Consider the following 20275-nt stretch of genomic DNA (forward strand, 5'->3'; position numbering starts at 1 on the left):
AAGGCTAGTGTCCAAAAAGAGCGGTTCATTTTCAGAAGGGGTGTAGTTCAAGACGATTCCATCAGCCCCCTTTTTTGTGCATCTCACTCTATTGCGTTCAGAAATACCCGAGGGTACAACTGGTGCACTATCGGAAACCAGATAAGGTCACCCGTTTATTTTATATGGATTACCCAGAAACTTCATGCTTCGGAAGTAAAGTCCTTGAGGTTGGTGGAAGAGTACGATAAGTTTGTATGGTGAATGGTCTTTCAGGTCAGATGGTAAGAGTACGGCTCTGCCGAACTCTAAAAACCTGATTCGGTCCCCAGCGGGACAGGCACAAAGTATATGCTCTGCTGTTTTATCGTTAATGAGGTTGTCGGATAGTCAAGTTGCAAGATTCTCACCTTGATACCCACGACAACCTTCCCATATGAGGGTTTTTGCACGTCAGCTACACCTGACGATGCCTTAGATTCATTCAACCGTGCAGGGCTTTTTCGCCTCTGGTTTTGGAAAATCATCACTTGAGCGCAAATGTTTGCTAACCTGCTCATGGGGGGTTTGTTCCTCCACCTGAAACAGATTCTGGGTACGCCGCTCAAGAATTTGGTGCAAGGCGATTTTATAAGGTACCCCGCTCTTAAGGAGACGACTCAGTCTTTTCGTGGCTGCACCACCAAACCTATTTTTTAAGGTTCAGTTGTTGGATCAGGAGTTGGGGAGTGGAGAAGCTCTCGCTCCTGAACTAAATTTACAGGGAGGTCAGTTGGAGTCGTAAACTCGACATCCATCTCCTCTGTAGACTCGCTTCTGTACTAAATTTACAGGGAGGACAGTTGGAGTCGTACATAAAGTCCCAAGTATGCATCCCATATTGTCCGGTTAGTTTTACGACTCCCGACAATAGGGAGGCTTAGCACTTCATTTGTGAGTGTCTACATAACAAAATGATACCAGATGGAGCCTTTGAAGTCACCAAGGGTTTGGACGTCCTCTACATGTTCTTCGACCATAAGAGAGCAACATTTGGAGCATTTCTTTCCAAAGCAGCACGAGCGGCCAATAAATTTGGTTTAGTTGATGACGAGGTGATCACAACTCAGTTACATCAAAAAAACCCCAAAGATCACCTCACTCATGCGGCTACGCAACGATAAGCCGATGCATGAGACCTTCTTCAATAACATTGAAGACGTCTGCTCATCAAATCACTTGACCTTTGTTTTCCTCAAGTCGAGTGGGCTGAGTTCGTGAAATAAGGGGTTCATCACGGCCTGATAGGATTGTGTCTTTTTCAACACCTCAGTCGACCATCGTCGCATGATGGGTGTAGAGGTTCCTGACACCAGGTGCACGCCATACCACAATGCGCCTGAGACGCTCGTGCATTTGTCGTTTTTCTATTGCCATCGATATAATGCAGACCTAAGAGTTATCTTCTACCACCTTCGGCACTTCTTCTCTACATAGTCTACAACCATGAACACCTGCTCGTGAGGCCGATTAACTTGATTTTATGCTTTTGCGATATCAGCTCATTTGCATCAACACGGCCCTACGACTGCTTTATTGTCAAATTCGCCACCCCTGCGGGACACCGCTGTTTCCTTACGCTTCGGGGGTTATTGATTCCGTTGCAGAAATGAAAAGTGCCGAATTTATTGGAACTATTTATTCTCCGCCTCCAGGTTGATATAAAATAATAAGGCTGATTCAGTTCTTCTAGAGTTCAAAATTAGAATAAGACGTTATCATACATCATATTAACCGCTTCGAACCCCTTATCGAAAACCTCATCACTCGCGTCTATTTTAATAAAATAGAATTTATAAAAATCAATAATTCTTGATGAAATTGTCACGAAAATTACGAAATTGAAAGAAACTGTTTGAGATGATGTCCCAAGTATGCATAGAAAACTCAGATACGAAAAGGTTACTTCATAAAAGGTTACTTCAATCAGCTGCATTGTAGCGCAATCGCAGACCCGATTACTGAAGCTACCGCCACACTACAACGAGAATGAATATTACAAAGATTAAAGAAATGACGTCACAGGTACCCAGACCAATGATATCAAGACCTTACACCCCACTGAAGGCGTGAAGGTACATAGTAGTAATACACTGCGAAACTTTTAACATGTTTTTCCCGAAATCTTGTTGTCGTACACTATGGGGCTGTCCATTAATCATGCGATGTTTTTTTCAGCGTTCATTAATCCCCCCTCCCCTTTGGTGATACGTGGTGAAGTTTAAGAATAACCCCCCTCCCACACCCAAGATCATGTGTATTTTTCAGTACCTACAAAGAATCTTGAATTTTTTTCTTTCTCGTGCTCTGCAAATATACATTGTTGTAATGAAAAACGTACGAGGTAACGGTGTACGCATATATTCGGCTCCAAAATGACAGAATAAAACTGGCGACTGGTAAACCGAGCAGGACGGTCGTCGTGGTGATCGGCGGGCGGGGATTTCGTTCGTTGCCTAGCAACAGCGAGTCAAAGTGACATTACACGTCGCTTTTCCCTTTAGAAATCGCGCAATTCACGAAAAAATTAATACACGTGTATTCTTACTACACCTCCCCCCTTGCGATATTTCGTGATTTTTGCTACCCCCCCTTGCAAGCCTCACATGATTAATGGACGGCCCCAATGTATTTTCTTTCGGCGAACACCACATAGAGCTTATTTCCAAAATGTGTTTCACTGCAACAGTAGGTTCCAGGTATTGGAAATAAAATCTAGATTGTGAAAATTTCTATTTATTATCATGAATTTCATGAGTCATTGAGTTGATAACATAATGAACATTTTTGTAGTATTTCCAAATACAAAAAAAAACTTTCCTCCAGCTAATTTTTACTCATTATTTCAAATTATTCTTGGGTTATCTTTTGAATTATAAAAAGATATCCATGATAATAATTACACAATTGTGTGAAAGCTATTTTCCGGATTTTTTTCGATGTCTTCAGCTTTTTATGCCTGACGTTTCGTCGACTACTGCGGCAGATATTATCAAAGGCGATGTGTTAACGCTCGCAGTGCCCGAGAATCTCAGAACATAAAAGAAGTTTTGTACTAAAGACCAATTCCACCTATGCGTGGTCACCTTTTGAAAAACGATCACGATTTCAACACTATGTATAACATACTCCATGTAAAAGCTAAAGGACGGAAGTTGAACCTGCTGGAGTCGCTAGAGATACATAAGAGTAAACGTTCGGGTTGCCTACTGAACGACCAACAGAAGGTTCACCACTTACCATTGTTGAACCTTTATAATACCGAGAAGTTTATTTATATTCAAAATTTACCTGATCTCCAAGAACTGATAGTGTAATTGGTTTACAAATGCTACCTGGGGATCGCTTTCACTAATAGTGACTTAAGTTAGGTACCTATTATTGTTTGAATTGAAGGGGTTATATTTTTAGGGGTTTAATTTTTGTATATTAAAAATGTAGCCCAGGGTTAATATACATTCCTACCAAGAATGCTACAGTGTTAGCGAAACGCATCAAAAAATTAAAATGTTTGAGAACATTGTGTAACTATTATTATGGATAGTTTTATTCATTTTCATAAAGTAACGGGTCAGTCCATTCATAAAGAAATATATTCAGACAACCTTTCACTAATATTTATCCGATACAATAGATGGCAATACACGGCTGATTTGGGTATTATTAATAACGAAATGCAAATATGTTTTTGCAACATTTTTTATTTCAATGATTTCACTTTAGCTTTATTGAAGCTAAATCCACTTCTTGAAAACTGAGAATTAAAACTTCCTGTCCAAATATGAAAAAGACATATAAACATTCTCAATGGACTTGTTTCATGATTTTTGGTTTATAGTTCACTTGATAGAAATTTTAAATTGAAAAACAGTGCACTTTGTTTCATCTCTCTAAGTACCGTAGTTTTCCCGTAATTAATTATTAAAAATTGAATGTGGTAGGGTGGTGACGTCACGGCCATATTCCCGCTTCTTGTTCGATTGACCAATAGGAACAATAGAAATAATCAACATTGCCAAATCGTGAAATTAACGAATCCTTTAATTAACAATTTAATTATGAAAGTGTATATGAATCCGTTAACGTTTCAATTAATGAAAATTAATAAGGTATATATAAAATCAGTACGCAAAGTCGATAGATCACAAAATATTTACCTAAACTATGATTTTATGCATTATTTATACTAAAACCAATGATGATTGAGAGTAGAAGTAAGCCCAGTTGACAGCAAATCGGGGGCGTGCTTATTAATTTTTGAGAGGGTTAAGAATGAAAGAAAAATTCTTAGTACAATTAATTAAAATATTCATACACATTTTTTATTTATTTCATCAAAACTTTGCAATATCGTAAAATACCTAATCGTTGTAGTCATTAGGTGGGCCTTATGAAAACGGAGTAATAATCGTGGTAATTATAGTAGGTACCAAATAAATTAACAATATTAATAAAAAACACAATATATATAACTTTTTCTCACTATTGGGTTTCAGCAATTGATAAGTGAACTCTTTATAACTATTCTCAAGCTTTCGAGTAACTTAAACTCATCGTCAGGGGTACTAGAAAATACAAATTACAAATTTTTGATAATAGAATATAATATAAATGTAAATGTACAAATTTTCGTCTAATCTTCAACTTCAGATTCGTCACTGTTGCTACCGCTATCATCAAAGTGAATTATGATTGGTTCAATATTATGTTCAATACGGTTGTCTACGTCCCACATTTTTTGCTCCTCTTTTAAAACATGCTGCATGCATTTCTTCCAGTCTTCTGCAGAAACAGTTCGAATAGCTTCTTGTAGGTGATGTTGCACGTCCACTAATTCAAATGTTCTGTTTTCTCGTGCCACATATCCTTTTACTTGCGCCCAGATTAATTCTATTGGGTTTAATTCGCAATGGTACAGTGGTAACCTTAAAACTGTAATTCCACGACTTAACGCCATTTCATCCACGGCGAATTTTTTATATTTGTCTGTGTGTAATTTTGTTAGCTGAAGTAGTTCTGCCTTTAAATTATCTTCGTTATATTGGATGTTCTTATCAATTAACCATTCTTGAATTGCTGCTTTTTTCCATGATTGTTTCGGTAATGGTTCTAAATGTCGACTATGGTATGGGACATTGTCCATGACGATGACAGACCCAGGTTCCACAAGTTGAATGATGCCTTCAAACCATTTTTCAAACACCTCCGCATTCATCTCTTCATGATAGTCGCCTGTTTTCTTAGATTTAAATATTAATTCACCATTTGGTGAATTAACCATGTCTCGTCCATAAAGTACAATTTTTTATTGAGCTTCCGAAATTCGTCAATTTTTCTTAGATAGTTTCTTCTTCATGCTATTATTTCTTGACGTTCAATGAGAATGCTTTTCCTGTCAACTTTTCCGTACGTAAATTTTATTTCGTGTACAAGTTTCCTAAAAGTTTCTTTACCCATTTTTGGGACCAATTCATGATCGCTAAGTGCATCCAGAACTGTTTGTAGTGTGGGCAGCTCATTTCTGAAAAAGAAACTGAATAGTTCTGCGTATACTGGTTTTGGCTTCTTCATCAACTGTGATTTTTTTTGGTCCGCTACTAGTTTTTGGCGTTTGTACGTCCCCATGAATTTCTGCTTCTCTTAGTATTTTGTAAATCGATGATTTTGGTACACCGGTAAAATACCTAATTTATCTTTTGTGGCTGATGATCTCTTTCAAGACAGTGAAATACTCGCAGTACGATTTTTCTCTTACTGACCGAGACTCCGACCGTTTTACCTTTTTCGACGTGGAAGGCCCGACCATGTCTCCCATTTTTTGAGTAGTTTGAGAACGGTGTAGAAATATAATTATGTAATGCTTAAACACTTATTAGCACTATTATTTTCACCAATTGTTATCACAACACGTCGATTGCTGACTAACTTAACTGTAAAACGTACAATTCACGCTGTATAATTCACAAACCAATGATACGCTCATGGCTGCAAGTACATTAGTGAGGACTGCAACGATGAGATGGAAGTTACGGTAAAGTGACAGAGACAGAAATATCGTTGCGTACAGCGTTGCCACTAGTTGTAATAAATATCTAACACTATACAGAAAATAATGAATTTTAACTGATCAGTTATCAGGAAATGTATAAGTATTACTCATTACAAGCTCATTACTGATTTTTGTCATAAATAATACCTTTTAGTCGTACTAGTATTGTGTATTATCTATAATTTGCCACAACCTACAACTCTACTGCTTACTATATTTTGATTCTGCTATAAACTGGTAACGTAAAATTTAGATATGACAAAGCGCTTTACTCTCAATCATTATTGGTTTTACTATAATAATATACAGTTATGAATATCAAACAATATAGCAAACTGGATTAAAGAATCCTTTCAAATATTCAATTCATTTTACAATCCTCAATCGGTACAACTGAAATTTAATATAAAAAAACGATTCCTGCATACATACCTCTTTCTAATATAGCTACTAAATTCAAGCGTTATAGGCTCGCTTACATATGATATGACATACATTTTCAATGCCGAATAAACTAATAAATTATGATATGGGTACTCAATTTCCCTATGAAAACGAAAGATCAATTGAAATTTTCTGTAATTCATTCAGAATACAATAATAAGCTCGCTCGAATCCACGAAATAAGCATAAAAATGGACAATAAGCCTTGATAACTGATATAGTATAACTCATATCTAAATATAATTCTACATAGAATTGAAAGAGCCGTATTTTCAAATGGTTTTCGAATGCTCATGAACCCTTATAAAATAAATCAATTATGAATTCATGCCACCCACTAAAAAATAAGAAATTCAACGTTACTGGTATATTAGCCATATTGTAATCCAGTCAGCCAGCGCCCTCTGTAGTGTATGCGACAATGTGCTCTTTCTAATGTCAATAGTTTCCACAAACTTCGTATTTTTGTTAAAATAATTTCAAAATGAATGTTGAACCTAGTTTTGTTAAAGCTGAATCCCGACAACTTACCAAGAGTCGATTTTGAAATGATCGAGTGTGTGGTGGATCTCGTCAAAATAAACAACTTTCTCCTATAAAATGTTTATCGAAATAATATCGAAATCAACTTTTATTTATTTAATTTTGTTTAACTGTTGAAAAAATTTCCTAAGTAATGTTTAGTAGATAGTTGGTTTTTCTATCTTCAGATAAGTCAGACCTAAAAAATCTAAGAAATTTTCATAATGATAACAAAAACCTTTCAAGTTTCGATAAATGAAAAGTTGTAAACATTCATTGTTATTCATGTTTGACCAACATAGCATTTGTGACAGCTTCCACAGTTCAATTTGTACACTATATTGAATTGTATTTCTTGTGGTGTTTTTGTTTTTTGTTTCGAGAGAAAATGCTTTCCAACTGTATTTTCATTTGAAAAGGCCACTTTAGTTTGTTCGGTACTGAGTAGCATTCCAAGTTTATCAGATAAATTTTTTACAAATGGAATTTTGTGATATTTGGGTTTCACTCCCGTATTTTGGGAGGAGAAACTTATTTCTTTAATTATTTTTCTAATAGGGGCTCTAGGAAAATTATTTTTTACAAGGTAATTCTCAATTGGAGATTTTTGTTATGGAATTCAGAATTGGAAATGGCAATTGCTCTTGATTTCAAATTCCTTATAATGTTGATTTTACTCTGAAAAGTATGTTTTGAAAAATAATTTGAAAATATCTCTGAAAAAGTTTGTTTATGATACCAGTCTACCTATAAAATTCGGTTTGCATCTAATACTAATACTAAAATAATCAAAGATGCTATGTTGGTCAAACCGAACAGTATCCAAAAACACGAATTTTAGAACATATGAGACTCTAAGAAACTGAGTATAAAAAACCCCACAGCTCGCGTTGAACATAAAAAAGAATATGAACACATTTTTTATTTTGATCATCCAATTCTAGGTGTTCAACCATATTTATCCAAAATACTTTTGAGCGAAATGATACATATCCTCAAATGCGATAGTGTTAACACTAAAAGAGATGTCGATGGCCTTAATGCTGAATATTTCAATTTGATAAGTAAAATACCGGGATAATTTATTCTTTTTTCATTCTTTTCCTTTCCGCCATTGATTAAAAAACAGACACCACCTTATCAGAATCAAAGATAAACTTTTCGTTTGTTTCATGTCGTTTTGTGTTGGTGTTGTCTCGGAAATTTGGTTGTTGCAATGTTCTTTATTTTTTTAAATATGTATCTAATATGACTGATAGTTTTTAAAAAGTACTTTTATCAACACGAAAAACTACTCTTCGATAAGTAATTTATTCAAGAACTCATTATTTAGTGTGAAATTTAATTGATATTAATCGTATAATAAATGAAAATTCATTTACCTGAGGAAGCCCTGAGGAAGAATTTATTTAAGTTCAAAACGTCGGCAAGAAAACAATTGTTTTTCAAAAGAAAAAATTGATCCTGTTATCCAAGCAACCTTTTTTCACATAAATAAAAAGCTGTTGCCCTTGAGAACCCCAAAAAAGAGTTTTATCTTTCATCACAACCTTTCTAAAATATCATCAAAGATCTTAAGTCATACAATTCCAGTTGCTTAGCAAGCTCATATTTAGCGATGAAACACGTGTTGCGGTCTTGTTAACCGTTCAGTGAAAATCTCATAATTAAAAGGTTACTTGAATACGTTATAGATTTTCGTCAACTATCTGCCAGTTTCATCACATATTCCTTCATTATTTCAGTTTTTGCACAGAGTAATGTCCGGTATTATTTATCAAGCGTTTAATAATTCATAATATCTCATTGTAGTCACTGGGTTTCAGAAAAAGGTGATGATGATAAGTTTTTTATCAATATTTAATAATATCAATTCTTTTTGAGATAATATTTCTTATCCTTGTGATAGTTTATTGTGATATTTAACAGTGAATGTTTTCAAAATACCAGCTATTTGATATTATCACTAATACTATAATAAGATATGCTCTTTTTACTTTTTAGGAAGTTGTTTTTAATATATTTCAACCTTACACTCTACTATATTACAATTTACAAATATTTTTATGCAACATGATAGAATGAAATTTTTGTTGTTTCAAGTATTGATTTGAATATTCTTTGTTTCAGGCAAAATACAAGGAAAAGCTTGATGCGTCAAATGTAGAATATAAGATTCCGAACACTTGCATTACGATAAAAACACAAAAAAAAGTAGAACCTAAGATCAAAACTGAAGCAGTCGAAAAGCCAAATTATAAAATTCATCCAAGTGTAGCAGCTTTATATACAGTATACCCCGGATTGAAACTACCTACGATTTGTTTTAAATGTAATATTGAACCTACCGTCTCAATGGAAATGAACGCAGTGGAAGATTATTTGAAAAAACAGAAGGGTCAACAAACCTACACAGGAACTAAGCATGAGAAGAAAACTGCTAAGAAGAGTACATCAGCGTCTACCAAAATAACTAGTACCTCTTCCATTGACACACCAACCACTGATCCTTTAGATATATTTCCCCTTCCTCTTGTAAAAACAAAAACCAATGAAAAAAGTGATATCTCAATCGAAGATAAAGTTCAAAAACAATGCGAGTATTCAATAGTCAGTGTATCAGGAATAGTAAATAATGAAAAATCTTCGTCCGATAGTGAAATGAGTGAAGCTGAAAAAGTTACCATAAAATTAAAGAGGAGAAGGCTTACTGACAGTGACTTTTCTTCAGATCCTGAGACGAAAGATTCTTCCTCATCAGAACCACAACCTAAGAAGAAACCAGTTGGTGGGGCTTCAGATGAATTGTGTCTAGACAAGTCCGAACGTTTATTTATATGCAGTATTTGTAATTCAGTCCATAATAGGGTTAGAGAATTGAAACGGCATCGACTCAAACATATGCGATGTCAGTTTTGCAAATCGAACTTCAAAACAATAAGTGCAAAGATTTCTCATGTAGCTCATGCATGTCGAATCAAAAATATGATGAACCCTTTACCAACGGTTAAATTAGATAGAATTGAGTTGGATCAAAGAATCAGAAGCAAGTATCCAGATGCCTTCAAAGACTTTATTTCCTCTCCAGGCCTTCAATTAGAGCCTAGTGCACCAGAAGATACCACCAAATGTAGAGTGGATGATGTTGTCACCAAAGAAGTTACAGAAGTATTGTCGGACGAGAAAAGCACCTATTCACCTTGTAAAAATGATACATCTACAGATTTCCAAGAAGCGAAAACTATACCAAACGTTATAGAAACAACTGCAACCAGTGAATCATTATCGACAAAATCAACAGCTGACGGAGTATCAATGGTTACAACTCCTCCCGTTGTTCCTACGAAGACTGAAGAAAATGATATTCAACTTTCTGTTTCGATAGTGAAACCGGATATTAGAATTAAAAATACTAACGTTTTGGATATTTTTGATCCAAAACTTCCAGTTACCACACTCATTAAGGAACTTCTGATTGGGTTCTCAGCATTTGAGTTCGAGAAAGAGGAATATTGCCAGACAGAGTTACCTTCAAACAAATCGATATGTGTCAATGAAAACAATCAATCAACTGAGTTGAAAAATTTGAAATCCTCCTTATTGGTATATAAAATACCTATTAAGATTAAGAAAGGGCCTTTCCAAATTGATTATGATCACAGTACTAATAATTCACATGCACATTCGCCAAAGAAGCTTTGTCTTTGGAATGACTTGACTCCCATAGATGTAAAAGTGGGATCTAATATCAATCACTGTAGGACTTCTGCTTCGCCGAATATCACTACTCCTGGGACTGCACCTTCAGTCAATTCTCTGCTCACCACACAACCTAATCAAGGGGTATCCCAAAATGGATACAAATCTTCCATCATTGCACTCTCTGGGATGGTTAATCAACTTGCTTCTCATAGTACCACTTCAGAAACTCCTCTACCAAACTTGGCAGTGTATCCACAGACCACAGCCTTAAACACTTTCAATACCCCAGTGATATCTTATTATTGTGTTCCTAGTAATGGTGTAGCTGGTACATCTTTGACGTACGCAGATCCAAGAATAGATCCTTTCCAACCTAGTATTCCTGCTCCCGTTGTACAGGGTCTCACTTTCAGAAAACCAAGAGTGAATATTGAACGGAATACAGGACGCACACACAATCTAAGTAGAAATACTACAACTGTTCCAGATCTTATTTCCAAGAAACCATGTATAACTACAGAACAAAATGCAGGACCTGTTATTTATCTGAGTGGTGATTCTGTTCCCAGTGTTACTTTCAGCAAATCAGGAAATAATATGGAACAATATACTATACCCCTACTGAGTAGTTTACCAACCCATAATACGAGTAGTCCTAATGTCAATCCATTCAGTATTTCAAATGTGCCAGTTCACAGGAAAAGTCCTCTGGTCAATCAAAATTCGACAGATATTACTTCTCGTGTAAGTTCTCAGAGTGTTCCAGTTATTCAAAATAATGTGTCTGAGTCACCTTCTCATCCCTTGCCTGCTACAACTTCATCCGATTCCAACAAAACTGGACCAGTTTTTGGTACTATCAGAGTTAAAAGTGTGTGGGAACTCAAGTGATATATATTTTAATTTTTTTATAATTCCGTTTTACATAACCTAGTATTTGTGATAATAAAAATAAACGTTTATTTTGCCCATTATTCATTTTTTTCTACTACCACATTGCTATGAGCAAATTTTTCAGAATGCTCGAAAATATAGAATTGGAACCACTGGCGTGAAATAAATAAAAACGCACTTCTCCCAATCATCAGAACTACATTACTCTTCTTGACACACGTTTCACCAACAAATTTGCCGAACTCAGAAGTTGAAGTAGACTAATTCTCAACCTTACTCGACAAGTACACTTTCACTTTTAGATATATATCAATGATTTCTTGGGTATAAATTGTCAGAAAATGATCTCATGAAACAGTGTTAATTTACACTATATGGTCGTTCTCCGAATTATATAGGTATGTTGAACGACACTAAGTTTTTTCGGTCTCTGAAATCGAATATGTGCTACGTGTTCTTTGAAATGAGTTTTGGTAGGGCTTTTTCTTCCAGTTTTTGTCTGAAAGTTACTTCTTTGCATGATCTACACATCTTTGTATGGATTTAATTTTTGAAATTGATTGCTTCCTTCCTTTCTTTGGAATATTCCCACATTTTCTGTATCAAGATGGAGAAGTAGAAGGCCAAAAACTTTCTTTTCCAATCCCTAAAATATACCCTTTCAATTTAAACAAGATTCCTATGGCTGGGATTCAAGCAAATGAAAGTTATTTAGGTACTGTCATTGATGACATGGGTAGATTCAACCCATTCCGTGACAAAAAGTCGTAATTTTATGAACGAATTGAGTGCTTTTTCTTATAATGTATTTGCTACTGCAGAGCCGATAAGAATTGTCTTAAGGCGAAACATCGGATTTTTTAAATTGATTGCTTCCTTCCTTTCATTGGAAGATTCCCACATTTTTTGTATCAAGATGGAGAAATAGACGGCCAAAAACTTTCTTTCCCAGAGTTTTGATAGCCCGTTTATTCTGAAGTCGAAGATTCCCGAAAATGTACGTTTCCTTATTGAATTATCTATTTTATTTGAAAAATACCCATTACTTTTATATGTCTCTGAAACATGTTTCTCAATATCGTATATTTATGTATTCAAACGAAACTGAACAAGCCTATTGGTCAAGAAAGAGTAGTCTCGTCATTTAGTGAAGTGTTTCTTGAATACATTATGGATTTTTATCAAGTATCGACCAATTCCATCACATACATTTCAACAATGCCTGAAAGGCAAGATATTAGAGAATGAAAAGTCGGGGATATATAAAATGAGCCGTGAGAACTGCGGACTATCAAAACATTTTCATAACAAAACAGCACATAAACTTCGGATGCCTGAAAAGTCTAGTGTCGTTCACCCACCACAGTAGACTTTTAGTTGCTTTTGAAAGTCTGGATATAGCAAAATGTGACATTAGAACAGTGAGACAGGTCCTATTCAAAACAACCTTCATATGAATAACTTTTTTGTAAAATACACAAAATTTCCTATCAGTTTGTTCTCAAGGAATCAATGATCTGTACCCTGAAGTCGCCAATCGGAATGGTAAAATTCGTCAGAAAGAGTATTGACGATCATCTGGTGTTTAGGAACAGTGCTTGGTGCTTGTTATGGATAATTGGTACACTCATTGGTTACTCCTTTTTTTTAATTGACTCCTCATGCACTCAATTGACAACTTCAAAATTGAAATTATGGCTTCAAAATATATCAAGTATTGCAAACACTATTCACAACTGATCTCTACTCCTGATTTCTTGATCAGAAATGTTCGAAAGACAAAAATTTAAAAATTCATATAAATCAAAAGTCATGTCAGTGGTAAAATGTTAGAACAGAGTCGAGTCATATGCTTAGTAATACATGAATTTTTCGGGAATAAGTATCAACCAAGAATCGCCGAGTTTTGTGTGAGGCGCCTTGAAGTGACCTTGGCATTGTAGATGACCTTGACTGTGACTCAAGATTTAGAGCCAAGGATGCCTCTTTGCCGCAAAGAGTTTGAAACTGTGTGAAGTGAAATAAATCCAGTAACTGGCATGGTTTCGACAATATTGAATACATGAAAAGTGTTTAGTGGACTTAAAGGTTTGAATTTTCTGTAAAATCCTGCAAATAAGTGACAGAGACACAATACTTTAAGTAAAAAAACAATTGAGTGACATTTTGTGCATATCTAACGATTTGATACTTCAAAATTGAAGTATATTTAATATTAAGTGGAAATATTTTTCTTCCGGAAAGCTAACTTTCTGACTGCCGGGTTTGGGGAGATGGTCGAGGCTGTTCCAGAGGCCACGACCAGATTCTGAGGTGGCAAGGTTCAATTTAACCGGAAGGGGAGCTTCATTATATTCGGTAAGCGGCAGCTTACAGACATAGATGGGCAGTTGAAAAAGGGATTGAATAATCAAGGGTAGAAAGAGGCAAGCGAAAAAAGCAGAGCGGAACAGGGGAACAAGAAAAGAAGGTGAAGACAAGCGAAATACTAACTGAAGAATCGGGCATGCTAATAACTACTGAAATGGAAACTGATGCAGGTTTTCAAGAGATATAAGGGAGAAGAAAGAAAGGAAAACGAATTGAATGAAGAGAACATACCCAGCAGAAATTCGAAGACCCAGACAGGAGCAAAGTTGAGCAGGCTGGAAAACTCCGCCACCTCTTGAAGAAGAGATAGTTGTCATGAAAAAGGACCAGGAAGATAGAACCCCCACGGACAGGATCGTGAGCAATCGACTCCAGAGCGAAGGTGTTTAAGTTATGTGGAAGCGATCACTATAAACCGTGGTAGTAAAGGAAAAAATCGAGGAGGAGAGGCAGAAAATCAGGGAGCGAGCTCCGGGATGAGAGACGGGTGAATGTTAAATATGATCAGAAACCGAATCCCCATGTCCTGTTTACTGGAGTGGAGAAAGGATATGATGAGGAGCTGATTACTCTTGTGGTAAATAAGAACCCAGAGTTGGGTGAAGATTTAACACAGGAAGATAGAGAGAGTATGATAGTGTGAAAGCGGAAAGAATGTCGGATTACCAAATGGAAGGAGAAGGTAATCATGGAGGTGAATGCGAAGCTCTTCCAGAGACTCATGAGTGTTGGTGTAGTGAGCCTAAACCTCATGTTACATACATGTGGAAGAGCATAATAGCATGGCGAAATTCTGTAATTTTGGCACACCGCAGGTGTGCAGGCAGGAAACGGCATGCAACAAGTGTGGAGGACAGCACGAGGGGCGTTAATGCAGAGGCGATAGAGGACTCAGTTGCATGAAATTCAAATGGGACGGGGTGACTGCGAGCGAGAGAAGGCACTCAGCATTGGATCCCAAGTGCACAGTATACGTGATAAGGGTCGAGCTACAACGAAGAAGAACTAATTATACTCAGAGTTCTACAAATTAAAAAGGAAAGGAATCCACCACACTGCTGCGGAGGATTGCTAAAGAACAAAACGCCGCAGTAGTGTGTATTCAGGAACTTTGGGCTAGGGAACCGGCTTGGGAAGGATGGGTTGAACATGATGGTGGAGAAGGGACTAAGGTTCGCACCTGGGTCCGATCCACCATCGATAGCTTGGCCCTTAAGAATGTAAGAAGTATGAATGGGATAGGTATACTTGCAGGAAACGAAAGAGGCAACATACATTATGAATGTGTATGACGAGCCAAGTGGAAGGAGAAATGTCAGAATGATAGGAAATAGGAGAATTTTTAATGAATGGGAAGGAAGAAAGATTCTGGTTGGAGATATGAATGTGAAGAACGTTGCATGGGGTGGTAACACCACGGATGAAAAGGGAGAAGATGTTCTAGAATGGGTAATGGGAAAAGGGTTTATGGTAGAAAATGACTGCGAAAGTCCCGCCACTTTCTCCAGCAATAGGGGTGAAAGTTGGGTAGACCTGACCATTAGCGCGAATACGCAGGTGAATGTATGGAAAGTGAGTATGGAAGAGACATTGAGTGATCATAGGATGATCGAGTTTTGCTTGGTGGGGTTACCGAAGAAGAGAAGGGTGATATTTACAAATATAAGACCAACCGACTAGGATGGGATGAAACGGATTATTTTTGAATACCACCCAGGGAGGTGAGATACGATAGAAGAGATTGATAGGGAAGCCTTACAGCTTCAAGAAAAATTGAAAGAAACATGCAAGAGATATATACCTAGTAGTGAAAAGATGATTGAAACAGAAAAAAGTATGGTTAACGTGGAGCTGGAATGCATACGAAGATACGTAAGAAGAAAGAAGATATAGGTTCAAAGCATGAGGGACGGTGAAGAAAGGAGAAGAAGGATGTGTGAGTACATGAGAGAAAGAAATAGGTATAAAAGAATGATATGGAATGCAAAAATTACATGGTTGAGGAAAAGAGTGGGGCGAATCAAGGATGAAAACCCATGGGACCACTCTTATCGACTCCTCAACAATAAGAGAGCTGAGGAGATGCCATCAAATGTTGCGAAGGAGGGTGGGATCTTCACCGAGGGGAAAAAAGAGACCAGTAGATTCTTGCTGAACAAGTACTTCCCCAAGGATGATACTCTGAGCGACACTCCTATCAGGCGGTAAGGGATGTAGAGAGGATGAGAGGAATGAGGTGAGGAACAGCCAGCACTATCGATCGGGGAGCTGCGAGCGGTCTGAGAGCTGCGAGCGGTAGCGGAGCAGCTTCTTGGCGGGAAGGATACTGGAGTGAATGGGGGAACCTAACGAAATCCTTCGGAAGGTGACGGAATGGAAGGGCGAATGCTTGCTAGAACTCTTCAAGGCCTGTCTGGTTAGAGGGAAGTATGAAGACAAAGGTTGTATAGATACCAAAGGACGGAAATCCCTGGCCCATCAGCTTGCTGACTGGCATGGGACGAATGTTAGACAGGCTGAACGCGGCACAAAGGCACTTTCTTATAAACTTGTGCGGGGTATATAGAATGCCATGGGCCACACTCAGTGTAATCTCAGGGATGACTCCGCTTCTTGTTGAAGCGATGATCAGACATGACGAATGGAGAATGAATGGGTAAGAAAGATTGAGAACAGAGTGAACGGAGTAGACAGGATATTCCCTTGGATGCAAGGCATGTTGCTGGAAGGGATGGAGGACGAAGGAATGATCGAGGTGTATGTGGACGCCGGAGCGAGATTGGAGGACGGGAGAATGTGAATAGGCTGAGCGTATAAATGAGGGGAGAATGGATAACGGGGAATGAGAGGATCCCCGGACAGGGCAGCGTGAATGAGGCAGAGTTGATTGCGATTGAAAGAGTGGTTAGCATATAGAGTATGAAAAAGAGCGCGGTTGTGATTAGTGACTCTGTTATGGCTGTGGTGAGAATAAAAGCAGGGCGGGTGAAGAACAAAAGGGTAGCGAAGATTCAACTGATGACTGAGAAGAGGAGTGAAAAGGAGGACGTATCCAAATAGTTTGGAGGAGAGGACATGGGGAAGAAAACAAGAAAGCCCATGAGAAGGCGACAAAAAGGATGGATCCACACTCTCTCTAGTGTGGATAGTAAGAATGAGGAGAGAAAGAGGATCAAAGAAAGAATCATGAAAGAATGGCAACAGGAGTTGTATATGAGCGATATGACTGGGCGACTGTTCTACAGTTCTGTAGAATCGTTGGACCTGTCGCGGAAGGCCGTACAACTGCTCACGGAGCATGGAAATTTCCGCGATACCTGGATAGATTCAACCTGGGTCCCGAGATGCCATGGCCCTGTGACTATGAAGAGCCTGAAACGGCAAAGTACGTAATTGAGAGATGTATGGACGGAGACCGAATTGGATGGTGGGAGTGGAAAGAGAAAATGGAACGTTCGAATGGAGAAATGACATTGAGGGATACGAATGGGAAACGGAATGAATGGATAAGGTTTGTTAACGAATGGGTAGAGAATGTGGTGAAGGATCAGAGGGCCGGATGAATGGTAAGCTGCCAGCTTACTGTCGTAAGAAGGAAGTAGCTTAACTCAACATTGAATAGTCACTGAGGAGTGAACGTGGTCCAATCTGGGCAGGCCATCAAGTTGGTAATTGTAATCAACTCTGTTGATATATGTTATTTCTGGGATTTCTGGGCCAATTGTAAGGTCTTCGGGCTTGGCCAATGTAGGCAAAGGCATTATTCATGTCCAATTCATATAATTACACTTTCGTGTAAAAACTTTCATTACTTACATGCAATTATTTGTATGTCTCAGTTAACACTAAACTATCTAAGAGATGTCAAAGTGCTGCACCTTCATGTTTCAGATTACAGCCTTGAATCTCAATTTTACTGACATTGATAACTCACAAACTTCTATATCGGACCCTGGTGAACGGCTACAGAGTCATCACATTGTGTAGCACAATGAAACTCTGAAAAAGCTGAATGCGAGGTACGTTTGTGCTTTAAAATCAAACGCGCATGATCATGATTGTAGAAATGAAATATAAGACTGAAAATTCTCAGAATGCGAGTCACATTTAAGATTCATTCAGTTACTCTCATTCCGATAAAAACGATTCTGTTTCTGAAGTGTGTTGTAACTCACGTAGAAATCGCTTCAATCGTGAATGCGATGAAGCTGATCAATTCACATATGGTGTATCACATGCAGCATTCACTGGAACTTTAAGGAAATTCTGATGATTTAATTATTGGTATTGCTCTTACTCTACACTTCATCACATTGATAATATACAAAGAATACCAATAGCTAAATCTTTCATATAAATTTTTCCCTCAAAGTTCTAGTGGAAGCTCATTGTGACACACTATATGATGTAGTCAGTTAGAAAGCTCAATTAGCCAAACACCAAAATGTAAATTTCAGGAGTAGAATTGATACAGGTAGGTATCACCTCCCCTGATGATATTGACTTGGTTAGTAATACGAGCGTCGAGCGCAAGTATTTCCAGTTTGGTGTACAGCTAATTGAGCTTTATTTGGAATATTCTGCCTCCATATCAAAGGTTGTGGTCATTTCTATGACTATTGTAGATATTATGTGATTATGATTTAAATTTTCAAGAGTACATTAAAAAGTCAAATAAGCATTTTCATAAGTTATTATAATATTACGATTATTACATAATGGTTTGCATATATTTGCGAGGTTAGAAATTTGATATATGGAATGAAGGTAGGTATTATTTTGATCAAGGCTTAAATTCAAAATGGTGACTCTATGACGTAATCGGTAAAATTATTTTTGTTGGAAATATATCTCCAATAAGACCTTCATTCCAAGTAAAAACAAGTGTTTATTCACCACATGGCGGGTTTTTTGTCCTTGTTCATCTTTCACTGCCTGAACCACTGTGCATGCTGTTTTTGGCGAGTGCATTGGCTTGGGATGTGGGGGTTGAGCAAACCGGCCATCGGATGCCTGCTTACACGTAGCCCCGCTGGATACGGGAATGACAGAATCACTTGTGGTTCTGTTATTCCCTAACTGAATGGCATCCCAACGATGGCTTATTCCTAAGGTGTGTGTATTCGTGACGAGAGAATGAATGACACTGAGCCTATCAGCTGTCACTACGGAACCTTCGAGGTACCGGGCTCTCTCTTGTCGTAGCATCGCCTTGTCACGGTAATGCGGGGCTCTGTCGTTATTGACCTTCTTTCCCTAGCTACTCGTGGAACGTTTATGGACAGAGTAAAATTAAATTTTTTTTTCTGGCGCAGAGTCTACAGAGGAGATGGATGTCGAGCTTACGACTCCAACTGACCTCCCTGTAAATTCAGATCAGGAGGGAGAGCTTCTCAACTTTCCAACTCCTGATCCAATAACTGAACCTAAAAAAAAGTTTGATGGTGCAGCCAGGAAATGACTGAGTCGTCTCCTCAAGAGACCAAATTCTTGAGCGGCGTACGCAGAATCTGTTTCAGGTGAAGGAGCAAACCCTCCATGAGCAGTTTTCGAATTCAAATAAAATGATTTTTGCTTTCATTGTTGAGATTTTCAATTGTTTTTTGGCGCTATGGATGCAATAAGTAAATTGTCATTGGCTTATGTGTCGCAAATTGAACCAAGTGAGTATGCATTGCAGAATGATTTTGATAGTTTCATTTTGTAATTTATTTTTGTAGATGATGCAGTATGGATGATGCAGAATGTGGTCGAGACTCACTGAAAATAGCCAAACTATATTATTGAAATTATGTCATCAAATACTTTCAAACATACTGAAAGAGTAAAAGTATACTCGATTTACTTTTTGAACAGGAAAAGAGATCCAATGCGTTTAAACACTTTTTTAGTTAGGATGTTAGGCGACATTCAAAAACGGTGTTTCTTCTGGTAGTTTTAGTAAAATCACAACTAATGATTTTTTCGGTACTTTCTTTTATCGATTAGCATAAAAACTAAATAGTTACCGAACGCCGGCAGTTTCTTTGTATGCAATGGGCGGCGTGGTACAATTTTTTTATATATTAACTAGTACATTTATCAAATCCGGTACATTAGTCTTTTATTCAACTGTTCGGATTGACGTCGTATAAACTTTACATCTGTATATTACGTTCCAACGAATTCTTGCTGTACACACTCCAGCTTGAATTAAATAGACAATAAATTCTCTCTTACTTTGACTAAATTTTGAATTTCGCTCAAATTCACAATTGAGAGTTTGATAAATAGTTC

At 37.3% G+C, this 20275-nt stretch overlaps 1 protein-coding gene across 3 annotated transcripts in view; it reads left to right on the forward strand.

The window, feature by feature from the left end:
• Window positions 1–11709, forward strand: part of LOC111510481 (uncharacterized) — a 63917-nt gene extending 52208 nt beyond the window's left edge. For all 3 annotated transcript variants that reach the window (XM_074178325.1, XM_023166406.2, XM_074178323.1), the window contains one exon: window positions 9164–11709. In XM_074178325.1, the coding sequence (XP_074034426.1) occupies window positions 9164–11626 (2463 nt within the window). In that variant the 3' untranslated portion in view covers window positions 11627–11709. The remainder of the gene's footprint in view (window positions 1–9163) is intronic.
• The last annotated feature ends 8566 nt before the right edge of the window (window positions 11710–20275 follow it).

The sequence above is a fragment of the Leptinotarsa decemlineata genome, unplaced genomic scaffold, assembly GCF_025532065.1.
Source record: "Leptinotarsa decemlineata unplaced genomic scaffold, Ldec_3_MD MMD2_tig00003736_RagTag_RagTag, whole genome shotgun sequence".
Classification (NCBI taxonomy): domain Eukaryota; kingdom Metazoa; phylum Arthropoda; class Insecta; order Coleoptera; family Chrysomelidae; genus Leptinotarsa; species Leptinotarsa decemlineata.